Raw genomic sequence first — 17,651 nt, forward strand, 5'->3', positions numbered from 1 at the left:
ATATTTATGCAATCAACTATTTCATGTTGCACTTTTTTATAGAAATCAGTTTTCACCTTGACATTAAAGGATTTCCTTTGTAAATGTCTTAGTCAAAAGGCTTGATTTTGTTGATCATTATTGCTTTGTAAAAAAGCATTAGGGGCGAGCAACCTTTTAAATCAACCGTAAATTATAAATGAACCAAAACTATTGAAACGTTTTCAAACATTTGTAAAAATAAAGACAGCACGCACAGCTCATGTTTGCATAGTGGTTTAGTGATTCTGTCTTTTGCAACAAAAGAGTGACCGTCTCAGAACATTGTCAAGGCAGCAAATATCAGAACCGATATCAGCGTGCTGGAGAGCATGTGTGAAGAAGCTCTACCTTTCAGCTGATTTTCTATAAACCACTTTCCAAACGAGCTGGTTTTTGAGTAGACTCCTGGTCTGTGGGGGTGTCCACAATTCTCCCCGAAGCTCGTTACGCCTATTAGGTAGTATCTGTCGTCTTTCTCACTGTAGCACTGCAGTGGACTTCCGCTGTCGCCCTGCACCACCCATCAGGGTGTTACACTTGAGTAACTGAGCAGCTTTAATAACATACAAAAATGTAAAATAATCACCCAACCTGACAAGTGTCAACTCCTCCAGAGAGCATTCCTGCACACAGCATGTTTTCTGTGATCAACCCGTTGTACCAGTGTCTCTGGTTGCATCTGACCGTCTCAATGAGCTCCAGCTCAGCCTCCTGCAGCATGTCCACTGCTCCACCTGCCAGAAACACAAGCAAAACAACCTAACTGATCAACATGAAATAAGTGACTGCACAAATATTCAGCCCTTTCAAGTCAGTATTTAGTAGAGTCATCGTTAAGCGCTGTGTGGACGGGTCTCAGTCAAGTTTGCACATCTGAACGCTGAAATTTTACTCGTTTGTTTCTTGCTGAACTCTTTCAGCTCCGTCATGTTGCGTGGAAATCATGTGAGCAGCTCTCTCTTTTCAAGTAAGCCACACACTCCCCATCAGATTGAGACTGAGTCTTTGACTTGGCCACTTGAGAACATCAGACTTGTTATCTTTAGACCATCTCTGTGCAGCTTTTGCTTGATGCTTTGGGTTGTTGTCTTGCCGGACATTAAATGTTCTCTGAAGCCGTAGTTCTCTTGCAGGTGGAAACTAATTGTTCTCCAGGATTGTTCTCCATATTTTCCCGTGTTCATTTTACCATCTACCTTCATGGGGCTTCCAGGGCCTGCTGCTGGGGAGCATTCCCTTGGTATTATGCTGCCGGCATGCTTGGGGATGGTGCGGTTGTGGTGACGTGCAGTGATTGAAGTCTGAGTTCGGCAAGAAGAATGGAGGAAAACCGCCGTGTCCAGATGTGCAAACCTGACCGCCACATACCCACACAGACTCAATGCTGTGATTGTAGCCAAAGCTGCATCTACTAAATACCTATACTATATTAAATATTTATTAAGTCACTCATTTCATATTACCTATTTTTATTTAATAGTCTCTTTTTGCAGAAATTTGTTCTAACTTTGACATTAAAGGGGTTTATTGTCATTTATTTTTTGCCAATAAAAGTCAAATATGATCAGGAAAGCTCAATAACAGCAATAAAAAGGGTTAAACATCAAAGAATGTGGATGGATGGATGAATGAATGGATGGATGGATGGATGGATGGATGGATGGATGAATGGATAGCCAGCTGCTCCACATATCAATAGGAGGCTGTCTAATTGTAAATATGACATGAACAGAAACTTTTATAGTCATATTTTATCATAAATTGATGCTTTTCTGCACACCTGAGGGAAGGGTTGCCATGGCACCAACCTTTGTAGTTGATGCTCCCCCAGCCGGTGATGAAGCAGTTGCTCAGGTTGAGGGCGACCTGGTGGCTCATGCTCATCGGAAAGCAACACGGCTGGACGTAATCTGTGAATAAGATGGGGGTCTTGAGCAGCAGGAGCGCCACGTCGTTGTTGGATGTGTTGAAGTCGTAGTTCTCGTGTATGATGATGTTTTTGATGCCGCGTCTCTGGGAGTGAGGCCCAGGCCTGGACAGCGCTGTTATTCCCACCAACACGGTCAAGAAGCTGCTGTGCCATCTGAACAGAAAACCAAATTAATCCAACTCTCTGCTGATGACGTTGCCATATCAAAGCGAACTTGGTTTCTCTGTGCTTGATTCTCTCTCTTTTTTTTTTTTCTCTACCACTTTGTATTCTCTAGAGACCGAGTGAGATTTAGTTGGACTCACATGTAATTGTGGTAGCAGTGCGCTGCAGAGACGACCCACTTGTTGCTGACGATCGTCCCTCCACAGAAGTGCGTACCCAGGAACTGGATGCTGACCTGCCAGGGCCACGCTCCCTCAGTGGCATCTTGGCCACCAATTATCCGGGATGCCCCAGGCGGCCCTGCCAGTTTCCGCTTCCCACAGCCTGGTCAGCAAAATAATAATAATAATAAAAAGCTTCTGCATTAAAATAAAAACCACGTCATGTTTTAGATGAGATGTTGGTAAAAGTTTCACATAAGTTTTTGAATGTGGGACTCAACCACAGAACAAAAGGAAAATGTATTGTGAAGATGCTCAAGCTGGCAAGATAGTGTCTTTATCCAAATACTCTACCGATATTTGCTGAAAGGTCAACCAGAGAGGAAGAAGCCATCCAAAAAGCCAGATTACTGTTTGCAAACAGTGGCAAACACCTTCATTTTTAGAGACGTGTCCTGTGGGGCTAAAACTGGAGTAATTGCCTATGGAGGAAAAAAAAAGGAGAAACTTGCAAGCCTGAGAACATCTTCTTAACTGTGAAGAAAGCGGTGACTAGTCCACAATTTCCCACAATGCTTTAAGGAATTGTATAGTCTATAGTATTTTCTGAAAGTAAACTAAATTGTAAATAATGCCTATTTTAATTAATTATTTCAGTTTTATATCAAAAATCAAATTGTGTTGTTAATTGGGATCTTGTCTTATGCTCTCTTCCTTTGACAGGTTTTCTGCAGGATTGGGTTCGGAGGACCGAGATGGGCCGTGGGAGAAGGTTCATTTTGTCTTGGAAAAATGTTCTGGATCAATGTTCTGCTGAAAGACCCAGTGATGAGCCATTTTTCTGCTAAAGTACACTATGTTTATTTTAATAAATATCCTGGGTTTTAAGTGTCTGACACAATCCTCTTAAATCAGATATTAACCAAATATTAAAATCATGAAAAAACCCCCCAAACAATCACAGATCCTCCACCAAACTTACCAGTGAGCACACACACCACAACGCACACACATCTAAAGTCCAGGGTTTCCCCCAGCCTGGCGGGCCACCAGGTTTTACTTGTGCCCCCACCAGGCTAAGCATTGCTTAGTTATTTAAGTCCTTTTAAATGTCTGCATTTTTTAAAGACTTTATAGTTGGTGTTCAGGCGGTAATCTTTCAATAACACACAATTATCAAGTGATATTTCCAAGTTTCCTGTCAACTTGAAACATTTTTTAACTCAAAAACACGACGGGCTGTTGGATGAATGACTGCCCTGACACCCAACCACCGGGCTTAGCAAGTTTTGTGGGGGAAACCTTGAAAGTCTTTGTAAAATTGATCACGCTTTACATACTTATATTTGCTAGGAGGTTAGAAAATCTCCTCCCAAACATATAAATAAAAACAGTTGAGGTGTAGAATGGTTGCTATGGAGACTTAGAGACCCAACAGGCCTCTGTCTTCTGCTATTTTCTAACAGTGAGCTTTGGCAATTGTGTTATTATTATCAGTATTTTAATTATTATTATTATTATTATTATGTGTGGTACCCAGATAAACTTGGGAATTTGTGCTGCCAGGAATTTAAAAGTAGTTCACTCTGACAGTTATACCCCGAGAAAACAAAAATGCATGGATTACTAATTAAATGTTCCCAGAAACTCAGATCAATGTGAAACAGGTAAATCCCCCCCTATTGACTTCATGAAGTAAAATTACAGGTTAGATTAAAATAAATAAACACATCGTTACCTGGGGTCCCAAAAAATATACACAACTGTCTGATGATGCATATGAACAATGGATCATCAGACAGATGGAACTGAGTTGTTATTTGGGATCCTGTCCCAATTAACAACTCAGGAACACAGAATTGGAGCAACTCTGTCTCTTTTTGGTTTTTCCTAAAAAAAACCAAAAAGAGCAAAGGTGCCATAACTCTGCACTTTTTTTTTTTTTTTTTTTTTTTTTAATTTTCAAAGACAAGCTTTTAACCACATGACTTTCCAACCCGTTTTTAACTTACTCTGCTTTGAAGCGGCTGCGGCCAAACACAAGACGCTCAAAAACGGTAGCAAAAACTTCAGACCCATCATCAGTTTGAGCCTCTGGACTTTTTCTTTTCTTTTTCTTTTTTTTTTAAAGACGAACCAAAACAATTTCTCCCGTGACGTCATAGTCACTTTAAACTGATTGGTGAAATCTTAAACTCGTTTTGCAGTACATTTCGTATTTTTCAGTAAGCAGAAAGTTTCATCCAGCTGAGTGAAAGCCACATTTCAGCGTATTTGTTCAAATACAACGTTTACTGAGTTAAAAAAAAAATAAAAAATTGTTTCATTAGTTACATCCTCTTATATACAGTAAATCTGAATTATATCTAATGTGATTTACAAAATATATATTTTTCATTTCCTTTGAGCACGATCATGCAGTTGCCGGCCGTAAAACTGAAAGCCCAGAAACAATAAATTCCTGCGCTGAACTCGGCTCGCACTGAGTCAACCCGTTCAGTCAGATGGACATAAAAAAAAAAAAAAAAAAAGAGAAGAGCTTTCGTGTCTCCTGATCGGGATAATCAGTCGCGCTGTGGGGTTTTGCAGGAGCTGCAGGCCTGAATGACCTTTAGGATTTCTACTCCGAGGCGGACTCCCCGACACTCCCTCACATTCTGCTGAGAGTCATCAATTATGCAGGGAAGCTGCTGCTCGCACTGAGGGGGGAAGATAGCGGCAACAATATGGCGACAACCGCAGTTTCTCCTCAACCTTTCCCCACATCTGCAGTCCTGCACCGACTCACCGGATTCACTGTAACCGTCGCATAAGTGAGTATCGTTCATATTTCCAGCGGGTTTGGGATGAATCGTGGCTGAAAGGTGGGGTTTTTTTGTTCCTTCAGTGGGCTGAATGTCGCAGCGCGGCTCGCTGCTCCGCGTCTTCTCTCTTTTTTTTTAAATATATTTATATTTTTTTTGGGGGGGGGGAGCGGGAAGGAAGAGGGTGTCAGCGCCTTCTGACAAATCTGCCATCTGGATTAGAGCAAAGGGAAGATTTATATTTATGTCTCATTTTGTGTGGATTATGCGGAAACGTTGGAACCCGTCGAACAGTTTGATAAAAGAAAAAAAAAAAGAAAAAAAAGATTTCTAAGTGAGGTTTGGTTTGGTTCAGGGCGCAGCCTGCATTGAAAATCTGCAATTTTCTTGCATCCTTTTTTGTTGTTGTTTCACTCTTGAGAGTCCAGGATGATGCATTCGAAGCAGAAGGCTTTCAGAGGAAGGATGTGTAAGTATATAGCCGTGACAGTGAAGAAATGCCCGATCCTCCAGGTGATCTTAGCGCGGCAGTAAACCGTCCACTGCTGATCTAACTGGATGTCTTCATGCTTCAAAACTGTATGTGCTGCTTTATTCCCCCCCCCCCCCCCCCGTTTCGCGTTAACTCTCCGCGCTGTGTTTTTGCACACACACGGACGCTTATTGATTTGGCAGTCGACATGGCTCCTCGGGTGTGGTGCAGATGCTCTGCGCGCAAAAACGCACAGAATGTACAGAGGGAGGAAAAAAACCCCAACAACATCGCACTTGATGCATTTCACCACCGCGTATCTCCAGGCTTGTGTTTGTTGGGAGTGATTTATTTTTTTTTGGGGGGGGGGAATAGGAGGAAACGCGCAAGTCTGGCGAACCCGTGTCTCCCAGCGTGACATTTGCAACATACAAACCACCCACTGCAGCAGTGCTGCTTCGGCCGCTTTGGTTGGAGCGGGCCACTTCTCTGCGCAGTATCACCTCCAGCTCAGAGGCGGACCAGGACTTTTCCTGCTTGATGAAATGTTTAGCATAATGACAGATGATGGCCACTCGGGGCCCCATCTTCTGCCTGATCGGGGTTTTTTTTTTTAGCAAACACTTTCTTCAATGCGGTTTGCCAGTATCAGCGAAAACACGCCCAGGATGCGATCGGATAACCCAGCTTGGATGACTCAGGTTAAATTCAAAGATAAATCTTAGCCTGCAGATTGATACTTAGGAAGCGTAAGTTTTATTTTAATGAAATCTGATTTGCCCACTCAGCCTCTACCCCTCTCTTTCCAAAGCACCCCGCGTTTACGCATTCACGCGCGCCTCGCACGTGTTTGTGCGCGTGCGTTGGCGCGGTGCTGAAGCGGACAGCGCCAGCAGAGCAGCAGCAGAAGGTTCCGGGGTCCATTTTATAAAAACGCTCGCCTCGGTGTGTACTGCGCGCTTGCCTGCCTTCTCTCCTCTCCCTGCGTGTATTGGGTTCGTTTCTTTGCTCCCTTTCATCCCAGGTCGGACGGATTCAGGTGTTTTTTTCAGCTTCACACGTCGAGCATTTGCAATTAGAGAGCGTTATGCAAGAGGGGAGCAGGGGAGTGACGGGCCTTGTGTTTCAGATATGGCTGACGGTCCTGTTCAGGCTTTATCCACCTTCCCTCAATCACAAGCTGAAGCATACAAGTGCTTCGTCGTTTTGGTAACATCAGAAAGTTCATATGTTTCAGCAATTAATGCCAAAAAGGGAAGCTGGTGTCATATGTCTTAATTGTTTATTTCTGTTAATCTAAATGATTATGACTTAGAGTATTACATGAGAATAATAATAAAAAATGCTTTTAATAATAAATAAATATTATTCTAATATGGCCTAAAGACTGCTGACCTGATAGTGGTCCAGCAGACAGTCATATCATCAACAAACGGTTATTTATATAATGTTTTACAATACCCAAAAGATGACCAAAGGGCTTTACAGAAAAAATAAAACAGAAGTAAACAAGAAATCACAACAAGTAAACTGAAAGCATGTAGTCACAATGCTGCTAGCTATTAAAATGTATTTAATTCCGTATGTTTTAAGTCCAGACAGAGTCCTGAGTCTACAATAGTGGGTTAACTGGTGGGTAGCAGGTTCCACTGATTTCATCACTGGCAAAAAAAAGAGCGATCTTTAGCCACAAAAGGACATTACTAAAGGAGTTTGATGTTCACAAAGTGCTACTTAATAATTGAAGTGTGGCAGAATTAGGGACTCAAACATTAGGGAGAACAACAGCTTTGTTGTTCTCAAGAGTTTGGAGGAGATTCAGAAAGACTGCAGCTGGAGTCAGATGTGTCCTACAACCATCTGATTCCTGATCCAGAAACAAGGCGTCTTATCTGGGCTGAGGAAAAGAGGACCTGACTGTGGTTCAGTGGACCAGAAGTCCTTCTCAGATGAAAGTCAAAGTTTGCCTTTTAGTTTTAAGTCCAGATCCCAGAAACTGGAGGCAGTGTGGAGAGGAACAGAATCCTAGCTGCTGAAGGTTCAACATGACGTTTCCACAGTCAGTGACGATTTAGGAAGCCATGTTTTTCTGCTGATGTTGGTCTATTGTATTTGATCAAGTTGAATGCCATCTACCAGGAAGCTTTACAGCACTCTATACTTCCTTCTGCTAACAATTTTTATGGAGATCCTGATTTCATTTACAGTAGGACTTGTTCACATTGCCAAAAAAAATAAAAAAATAAAATAAAAAACCCCACCAAAATCTGGTTTATAGAATCTGTGGAGTATCATCAAACTGAACACCAGACCCAACGATGCACACCAGCTGAAAGTCGATGTTAAAGTAACTAAGGCTTTCTTAACATCTCAGCAGAAAAACAGATCTTCTCCATGCCATGCTCCATTCATGCAGTAAGGTATGTAAAATGAGGCCAAACCAAGTGTTGAGTCCATACACTACATGGGCATACATTGCAGTAGGCTGACATTCTTTTTTATTAAAAATCTTTTTAGGATTAAAAATCCTTCTTTATCTATAAGTATTTTTTATGCAGAACTCCTCAAGTAGCCTCGCTGCACCTTCACCCGGTTCCAATTCTATTAAAAAATCTACTAATAAGCAAATTTTGCTTTCCAATTATTAATTAAAAATAATCAGCAGATCAGCCCTACACTGTAATGATGTTAAGTCAAGCAGGAAGTGCTGAACCTTTCACATATTGATGTTAGAAATATATTTTAGCTGCAGATGCATCCTTTCCTATAAATGATCACTAGAAACAAGGAATTTAATTATTTATTTGCATTTCCTTATGTACTTCTATGTGGTAATTGAAAAAATATGCAGAATGCGGTATTAACCGATTAATTGCTAGAATAAATGATCACCATTTTGTTTTTTCAATAGTACCACAAAATATCATGATAAAATTCTTAGTCCATATCAACAAACCCTAGCTGTAAGCAAGAGGACAGTAGGCTTATTTCAGCCAGCTGACAGACAGTATGCAGTAACAGGAATGGTATCTGGATTTTCTGAAACCTTCGTGCGTCTTTACATCGGTACTTGCCTAATTCAAATAGATACTCCTGAATTTTCAGAAGTGTTTCAATTGCACTCTAACGGAGTATTTCACAGATGTATTTGCTGTGTTTATTAGCGCCGCCATGCTTCATGACCTCATTACCTTCTGTTCTCGCAGAGCTGCTATTGTGGATGGGACACACCTAATGACCAAGTAGCTGCAGGATGAAAACATGGCTGCACCCCTTCTTGCACCGCCAGGACCTGATAGCTTCAAGAAGTTCACGAGGGAATCTTTGGTGGTCCTTGAGCAGCGCCTCAAAGAGGAGAAGAACAAGAAGCCACCCAAGCAGGACAGCAGCTACCGTGACGACGATGACGAGAATAAACCCAAACCCAACAGCGACCTGGAGGCCGGGAAGAGCCTGCCCTACATCTATGGGGACATCCCTAAAGGAATGGTGGCGGTACCACTGGAGGATTTGGATCCGTTCTACCTGAACTCTCAAAAAGTGAGTTGCAGAAGACCCTCCTCTAAGCACAACTATTAGATTTGTTTTACTTTTGATGAGAACTGGATGGATGTTTCTGGTTAGTGTGGTTCACCAGAGTGTCGGGATGCTTCGATGAGACTTTTCTTGGCCAACATCGATGTTGACAGATTTTTATTCTTAAGACTAAAATACGTAAAAGAGAAGAAAATGTGCTGCTGGTATTTTGACAGAAGTAGTGGTTTTTAAAGGCAAAAGAAAAAAGGGGTTTTTAATAAACTTGCATGGAAAAACCATGCTGTTCGTTGATAAATTTGACTATAAATGGGGGGGAGTTTTGTGTTTTGGATTCATTTTTTGAAAATCAAATGTTTTAGTACTTCACTCAATAATCAGAGGAAAACTAGTCATTTTGAATCTCTGGCCAATTAACAATGTGCCACACCAGGACACAGACATTTTCAGGCGATACCAATCCAGATTGTTAGAGAAAAAGCAAACTACTAACTCCATTAGTTGAATTTTAGATATTAACTACTTCTGTCACGTAAAAGTGTGTTTCAGCAAGTATTCAGCATGGTTTTAGGGATTTGTTGCTCTTTCTCAAGCTGCCAAAATCACAAATTAGATATATCATAGACCGGGGATTTGTTTAAATATGACATCAATCACATTTCATCACACTTCACTCCTCGTGCTTGGCCTGTTTTTCCTCTTTATGCTACGTAAAAGGCTCTCTTTGTTGTTTGTTGGAGTTTTTGATATGAGAAAATCTCTGTGATGATCATTCAGGCTCACTGCAAATGAATACAGATGTTTTCTATGGTAACATTATTTCAGGTGAGTTTTTGCAATCTGACCTCCAGATGTGCGGCGTTTGCAGTTATTTTGGTAATCTGTTTCATTTGAGCGCAATAATATTTCTTTAAAGAAGTGAGAGGAGAGCCGCTATCGCTGATATGCTCTCTGGTCTTTGGGGAAAAGGTCAGGGACAGTTAAGGTTGAAAACCTCCTGTTCCACATGACGGCGCTTCCAAATTGTTCTGGAGTTAATCCGCTGCAGGAAGAGGAAGCAGAGAGGACAGTCGTTGTCTTACAGGAGGACACGTGTCTCTCTGGGGCTTCTGTCACGCCTCGCGTCACGTCAGTGTGAGTGAGGAGGCCCAGGTGTGACCTTGGCTGGCTCCGACTGTAATCGGCGACGGGTCATCCTAAAACAGCTGAAGGAGACCAAGGTTGTTTTAATGTGGGATGAGTCAGACTGAGCATGAGGGAGAGCTGTTTACAGATGTCACAAGTAGAAACGACATGATATAAAAAAATCGAGCTATCCTTTATTCACCCTTGCATGGAAGCTGGGAAAATCTTTCATAAAATGGCTCTTCCTGCAGATGCTCAGTGAACTTTCCAGCAATATCTTCTTCTATGACTTGTTCAACATAGAAATGTAAAAAAAAGTAAACAAATCACATACTAATTGTAAGAAATGCTGCAGAAATGTATGCATGTCCATGCGTTCTGGACAGCGGAGCTTTTAATGATGTGTTTAGTCATGATCAGGTGAAGTGATTGGTGTTGATTCGGTGCATGTGTGAGCGAGCAAGGGGGTGCCCTGCGCTCCTCTTCCTTCTCCGTCTGTCTCCGTCTCATACCCCCCCGTCTTCTCTCCGTGCACGCTGCCTGTTATGTAACGCACCAGCCCAGTTCACAAGGAGGAGACACGATTCAATTGACACGTGGAAAACATGGTCCAGCTTTAATTGGGGCTTGTTTATTTTCCATCTTTATACCTTCATCTTTTGGTTTTCCCCCTTATTTCTCCTCTGTTTTGGTCTCGAATGCACTCTTTCTGGTTCGACTCGACTTTTGCGCCAGTCCTGTTCGCTCTTTGTGCTTCCGGCAAATCCAATTATGGTCCATCAACCCAGCCTCATTCTGAAGGGAGAGCTGATGCTGCTTCGGATGTTGAGTGGCGCCGTGACGTCAGATCAGGTGGTGACCTTGGTGGTTGATCTGTGTGTCTTTGTTGTCCACAGTCTGCAGGACGGAGGGAGGGGTTAGGGGGTTCAGACTCATCTTTCACCACGGCAGGTGCTAATTTGTGACTCTCATTTTGTGTCCTAGCAGAGCTGGGTGATGACGCACCACAGTCCTCCCGTCCTGGGTTTAACAGTGTGTTGATTTTTAAAGAGTTGGAGGGAAGTTAAGTGACAGAGGGAAGGAAAGGGATAAAATGGACTGCATGTGCAGGGATGCATGAGCTCTCCTGCTAACCTTCCTGCTGCAGCTTATTGGCTGAAGAATGCTTAAAATATAAAGATGCACCGATGGGGTTTTTTCCTGGCCTAAAGTAATTTTTGGTTTTTCTCTTAGGTTTAACTTGACAGTTCTTTTTCCTTTGGGCTATAAAGCATGAAAAACACAATATGTCAGGTACTAGTTTTAAATGTAGCAAAAAAAACAACCCCATATATATATATATATATATATATATATATATATATATATATATATATATATATATATATATATATATATATATATATATATATATATATATATATATATATATATATACATATATATATATATACAGTATATTATATTATATATATACAGTATAATATATATATATATATATATATATATATATATATATATATATATATATATATATATATATATATATATATATATATTATATATTACTATAGATTTCCACCTGCCCATGTCAATGTTATTATTGACATGAAATGTGAGCAAAGCGAGCAACGACAATTGTCAAATGGAAAAAGCACAGATTTAAGGAATGTATATGCACCAGTGATAGAAAACATTCCCTGAATGGCATCTGAATGGCACCCAGCTGATATAAATGGATGTTAGTTATCTGAAAATTTACAGAGATTGACTTGTTGATGGGTGGCGTTAACACACTTTTATAGACATTTTCTCTTCGTTTTGTCACAATAAGACATATTTTCATGTATTTAACTGCCTCAAAGGCAAGCCAAAAGTTTCTTTTTAAATGGAACATTTTTTCACATTAATACTACAAATATTAATTAACTTAATTAATAACTTTTTAAAATAACACCTGAAAAGTGTGGTGTGCATTTGCATTCAGGGGCTCTACTCTGATACTCCTAACTGAACCAAGTGCAAGCTATGGCCCTCACAAATGATACAATTAATAAATGTTGTTCATTTGTTCATAGTTTATTCTTATTAAAGGCCTCAGATGTTTAACTGAGAATATTTGTCAACAAACAGCATCTTGAAGACCAAGGAGGAGTACAGCAGATCTCTCATGTGGGGAATTATTTAGACAGCTATCAACTTCACAAATCTGTAAAACCTTGGCCAGTCACCCTGGGTGCCAGCTACCCATCTGGACACTGTGGACAGGCCCACAGACCAGACTCGCCTCAGTGCCAGAAATCATAGTACCTGCACCTCGAATTTTGATGATGATAAATTGCCCCGGAAATTATAGTGATAAACCATAGCAGTGTTGTCGTGAGACTATTTTTGAGTAATATATTGATAATGGCAGAAGAATGCGAGTTTGCCTTCTCAAAGACAAATAAACTTTAATTTTGTACAGAACACTTTGCACTGGAACAGGAAGACTTTTTTAAATATCCAAAATAAAGCACACCAACTAAATACAATAAATAAAAAGGAAATAAAAACCACACACAGCCCAAAAACACAAATAAAATAGATTAGGATGTCACTAAACAAAACTGCCCTTCAAAAAAATGTTAATCATCAGAGTAGAAATGATCAAGCTCATTTTATTTTATCGTGTGATTAATTGATTAACCGCTTATTGCGTCAGTGTAATAAATTACACTATGATGCTTCATTTTTCCTGTTCTTAAGTATCGCTGTTGTTTTTGTGTTGCTGTAAGAAATGTGTGGCATCTATTCACTCCCAATTCTACTTTTATGACGTCCCAAAGGAGGGAGACTGTGGTCAGACTGGAACAGTGTGCTTTAAGCGTGTTAGGTTTTTATTCACTTGTTATGGCCCCTGGCCTCTTGAGGCTGTGCAGGTTTTTTTGGGGGTATGCAGGATCAGCTGTGCAGACACATCTTTCTGATTGGCTGCCTGGAGGCTGCAGGAGAGCAGCCACCCCATTGGATCAGCAAAGCCAATCAGACGTTGATGAGGCCCACCTGCACCAGATAAAAGACACCTGTGATCATTCCTCTAGTGGGGCAGCTAGCAGGAAGAGGTTGTGTAAAGCTGACCCCCACCTTCTGTGTTTGGTAACTGTTTTGGACAGTTTGAACAATTTTGTTCTTGCTTATTTTGCTAAGTGGTTTGAATCTGCTTTAGATAAATTCAGAACAAGCTAGAGGCTTGTGTTTGGGAGGTTTTGGTGCTCCCTTTTGTCCTTTCTTTTGGGTTATTTTGAGTTACTTTAGACCAGGGGTGTCAAACTCCAGTCCTCAAGGGCCGGTGTCCTGCAACTTTTAGATGTACCTCTGCTGCATCACATCTGAACAGAATAATTAGGTCATTAGCAAGGCTCTGGAGAACTGATCTACACAAGGAGGAGGTTATTAAGCCATTTTATTCCAGTGGTTTGTACCTGTGGCACATCTAAAAACTGCAGGACAGTGGCCTTGAGGACTGGAGTTTGACACCTGTGCTTTAGACTGACGTGTCAGAACATCTTATTAGGCCCGAGCAGCAAAGCGCTGCGAAGGCCTATTGTATCTGTACTGTTTCTTATTAGGCCCGAGCAGCAAAGCGCTGCGAAGGCCTATTGTTTCTGTACTGTTTCTTATTAGGCCCGAGCAGCAAAGCGCTGCGAAGGCCTATTGTTTCTGTACTGTTTCTTATTATTAGGCCCGAGCAGCAAAGCGCTGCGAAGGCCTATTGTTTTCATACTGTTTCTTCTTATTTTTATTATTCTGCCCCCCTCTTTGAGCGCCTTTTTGGGGGCTTTATCATATTCAAAAACTCACCAAACTTGGCGGAAGCGTCTAGGCGGTTGAAAAATTTTGAATTTTAAGGTCGCCGCAAAAATCGCAAAAAAAATTGCTCAACGGCAGCAACTAGCAATTTTCAACAGACCCATTGCTATTCACTTACTTCATCGTAGAGACTTGAAATTCGGTACAGTTGTAGAGCTCACTAAGACGCTCAGAATTTACAAGTAATGTCATAGTGCAACTATCACAGAAAGTCGGCCATTTTGTATTGAACGTCCATTTTTTACCTCGATTTTGACGTTTACAGCCTTCGTATTTGATCGAACTCCTCCTAGGGATTTCGATTGATCGGCTTCAAACTCGGTCAGTCTGATCATAAGGCATGTCTGATTTAAAGTTATCAAATTGGTGAGTTTTGGAGCATGTTGAAGGGGGGTTACCAGGGGTCAAAGTTCACCTACACGCCATGAAACAAAAACCTCTTATATTTCCTATACAAAAACACATAGAGGGACCAAACTTTCAGTGATTGATCGGCATCGGGTGTCCTATAATACCCTGCAGTGAAATTTTTTTTTTACGTAGGCCACGCCCCCTGAGAGCAGGAAGTGTAATGTTTTACTGTGAACAGTCGCTATCTTAGCCCTTTGACCTAATCAACATGAAACTGTGTCCAGAGGCAGAAGACATGTTGGTGTGTTGTGGATTCCAACCCCGACTGGCTGCGATGAAGCAGGTGGGCGTGGCGGCGTTGCGAACGCCGTCGAATTTCGTTTGGCTCTGAATTCCACAGTTTCGGGGTGAGCTGCTCCAAACTCACTAGGATGGATCCTTATCCATCCCCGAACAGGAATCCATAGCGATATTTGGTGGGCGTGGCCTAATTTCTCTATAGCGACCCCTAGAGTATTTTAAATGAACAGCCCAAAGCCATGCTTTAACTTAGAATTACGAAACTTGGTACACATGTGTATCTTGTCAGGACGTACAAAAAAGTCTCTTGGAGCCATGGTCGAAACCCAACAGGAAGTCGGCCATTTTGTATTGAAGGTCCATTTTGGACCTCGAGTTTGACGTTTACAGCCTTTGCATTTGATCGAACTCCTCCTAGGGATTTCGATTGATCGGCTTCAAACTCGGTCAGTCTGATCATAAGGCATGTCTGATTTAAAGTTATCAAATTGGTGACTGTATGAGCTTGCTGAAGGGGGGTTACCAGGGGTCAAAGTTCAGCTACTCGCCATGAAACACGAAACTCTTATATTTCCTATATAAAAACACATAGAGGGACCAAACGTTCAGTCATTGATCGTCATCGGGTGTCCTAAAATACCCTGTGGTGAAATTATTTTTTTAAGTAGGCCACGCCCCCTGAGAACAGGAAGTGTCATGTTTTACTGTGAACGGTCGCTATCTTAGCCCTTTGACCTAATCAACATGAAACTGTGTCCAGAGACAGAAGACATGTTGGTGTGTTGTGGATTCCAACCCCGACCGGCTGCGATGAAGCAGGTGGGCGTGGCGGCGTTGCGAACGCCATCGAATTTCGTTTGGCTCTGAATTCCACAGTTTCGGGGAGAGCTGCTCCAAACTCACTAGGATGGATCCTTATACACCCGCCAACAGGAATCCATAGCGAAATTTGGTGGGCGTGGCCTAATTTCTCTACATCTCCCCCTAGAATATTTTAAAAAATCAGCCCCAAGCCATGCTTTATCCTAGAATTACGAAACTTGGTACACATGTGTATCTTGTCAGGACGTACAAAAAAGTCTCTTGGAGCCATGCTCTAAACCCAACAGGAAGTCGGCCATTTTGGATTGAAGGTCCATTTTGGACCTCGAGTTTGACGTTTACAGCCTTTGCATTTGATCGAACTCCTCCTAGGGTTTTCGATTGATCGGCTTCAAACTCGGTCAGTCTGATCATAAGGCATGTCCAATTCAAAGTTATCAATATGGTGACATTTGAACAGGTGGAAGGGGGGTTAGCAAGGCTCAAAGTTCCCCTGTGATCGACTGTGTAATACAAAGGGCTTTGTCATGTGTAGGGCAATGCTGCCCTCTGGTGTCGAATTACTGAAATAATGAAACTATTTCAGTAATTTCAGTAATTCGACACCAGAGGGCAGCATTGCCCTACGGAATGACAGTTCAATGTTGAATTAAATAGGAAAAAATTAAATAATTTGTAATTCTAACACAAAAACTCACAGAGACACCAAAGTTTGAGTTATTGATCATTATCTTGTGTCCAATAATATCCAATGGTCAAATGATGACATCACGTAGGCCACGCCCTCTGACAACAGGAAGTCTTGTATTTTACTGTGAACGGTCGATAGCTTCTGCACCAAACTTTGCACGAGTGACCCTGGTGGGATCCTTGACGACCCTATGTCATCATATTATGACGTCATCTAAGCCCCGCCCCCTCACAATGAATTAGAGAGATCTTCTGTGTAATTACATAATAAACAGTCCATGTTCGTTGTTTGTAGGGCAATGCTGCCCTCTGCTGCCCACTGAAATAGTTTCATTATTTCAGTAATTCGACACCAGAGGGCAGCATTGCCCTACGGAATGACAGTTCAATGTTGAATTAAAGAGGAAAAAATTAAATAATTTGTAATTCTAACACAAAAACTGACAGAGACACCAACCCTTCAGTTATTGATCATTATCTTGTGTCCAATAATATCCAATGGTTAAATGATGACATCACGTAGGCCACGCCCTCTGACAACAGGAAGTCTTGTATTTTACTGTGAACGGTCGATAGCTTCTGCACCAAACTTTGCACGAGTGACCCTGGTGGGATCCTTGACGACCCTATGTCATCATATTATGACGTCATCTAAGCCCCGCCCCCTCACAATGAATTAGAGAGATCTTCTGTGTAATTACATAATAAACAGTCCATGTTCGTTGTTTGTAGGGCAATGCTGCCCTCTGCTGCCCACTGAAATAGTTTCATTATTTCAGTAATTCGACACCAGAGGGCAGCATTGCCCTATGGAATGACAGTTCAATGTTGAATTAAAAAGGAAAAAATTAAATAATTTGTAATTCTAACACAAAAACTGACAGAGACACCAAACCTTCAGTTATTGATCATTATCTTGTGTCCAATAATATCCAATGGTTAAATGATGACATCACGTAGGCCACGCCCCCTGACAACAGGAAGTCTTGTATTTTACTGTGAACGGTCGATAGCTTCTGCACCAAACTTTGCACGAGTGACCCTGGTGGGATCCCTGACGACCCTGTGTCATCATATTATGACGTCATCTAAGCCCCGCCCCCTCAGAACAGGAAGTGCCGTTTTTTTACTTGGAAAGCTCCGTTTATGGCTCTCTTGACCTAATCAAGATGATTCAGATGATAAACTCTGTCAATGCTCGCTGCTGGCTGAACAGTGTGGGTGTGGCCAAATGGCGAATATCAGTCCCTCGCCATATGCATACGTTTGGCTCTTATTCAGGCATAGATCATCCGATTGGCGCCAAACTGGATCTGTATGACCTTTGTTCACCTCTAAAGAGCCCAACGGGTTTGAGATGTAATTTGACTCCACTGCGCCCCCTAAGTTAATACATGGGTTGTATCTCCTCGACGCATCGACCG

At 41.6% G+C, this 17,651-nt stretch overlaps 2 protein-coding genes across 7 annotated transcripts in view; one reads left to right on the plus strand and one right to left on the minus strand.

Moving 5' to 3' along the window:
• Window positions 1–295: 295 nt before the first annotated feature.
• On the minus strand, window positions 296–4,750 carry LOC102234008 (acrosin-like). Its single transcript, XM_005801407.3, has 5 exons — window positions 4,290–4,750; window positions 2,257–2,440; window positions 1,830–2,104; window positions 613–755; window positions 296–532 (listed from the first exon to the last, which is right to left on the minus strand). Exons 1-5 carry the CDS (start codon window positions 4,438–4,440, stop codon window positions 296–298), a joined length of 990 nt encoding a protein of 329 aa, XP_005801464.3. The 5' UTR covers window positions 4,441–4,750.
• A 120-nt stretch (window positions 4,751–4,870) lies between these two features.
• The window catches only part of LOC102235612 (sodium channel protein type 8 subunit alpha-like), a 64,471-nt gene continuing 51,690 nt past the window's right edge, over window positions 4,871–17,651 (plus strand). For 4 of the 6 annotated variants that reach the window (XM_023332426.1, XM_023332450.1, XM_023332416.1 and 1 more), the window contains exons 1-2: window positions 4,871–5,090; window positions 8,760–9,093. In XM_023332426.1, coding sequence (XP_023188194.1) covers window positions 8,815–9,093 — 279 coding nt within the window. In that variant the 5' untranslated portion in view covers window positions 4,871–5,090; window positions 8,760–8,814. Of the gene's footprint in view, window positions 5,091–5,290; window positions 5,551–6,279; window positions 6,303–8,759; window positions 9,094–17,651 lie in introns of those variants that run through there. The other 2 variants (XM_023332432.1, XM_023332439.1) reach the window with 2 other exon arrangements.

This window comes from Xiphophorus maculatus, chromosome 1 (genome assembly GCF_002775205.1).
Source record: "Xiphophorus maculatus strain JP 163 A chromosome 1, X_maculatus-5.0-male, whole genome shotgun sequence".
Taxonomy (NCBI): Eukaryota; Metazoa; Chordata; class Actinopteri; order Cyprinodontiformes; family Poeciliidae; genus Xiphophorus; species Xiphophorus maculatus.

Coding starts and splice junctions, on each gene's coding strand:
- LOC102234008 (XM_005801407.3), bottom strand. CDS start 4,440: ATGACGTCACGGGAGAAATTGTTTTGGTTCGTCTTTAAAAAAAAAAGA. Junction 2,441..4,289: donor CGCAGCCGCTTCAAAGCAGA/GTAAGTTAAAAA, acceptor TTTGCTGACCAG/GCTGTGGGAAGCGGAAACTG. Junction 756..1,829: donor GGGGAGCATCAACTACAAAG/GTTGGTGCCATG, acceptor TGTTTCTGGCAG/GTGGAGCAGTGGACATGCTG.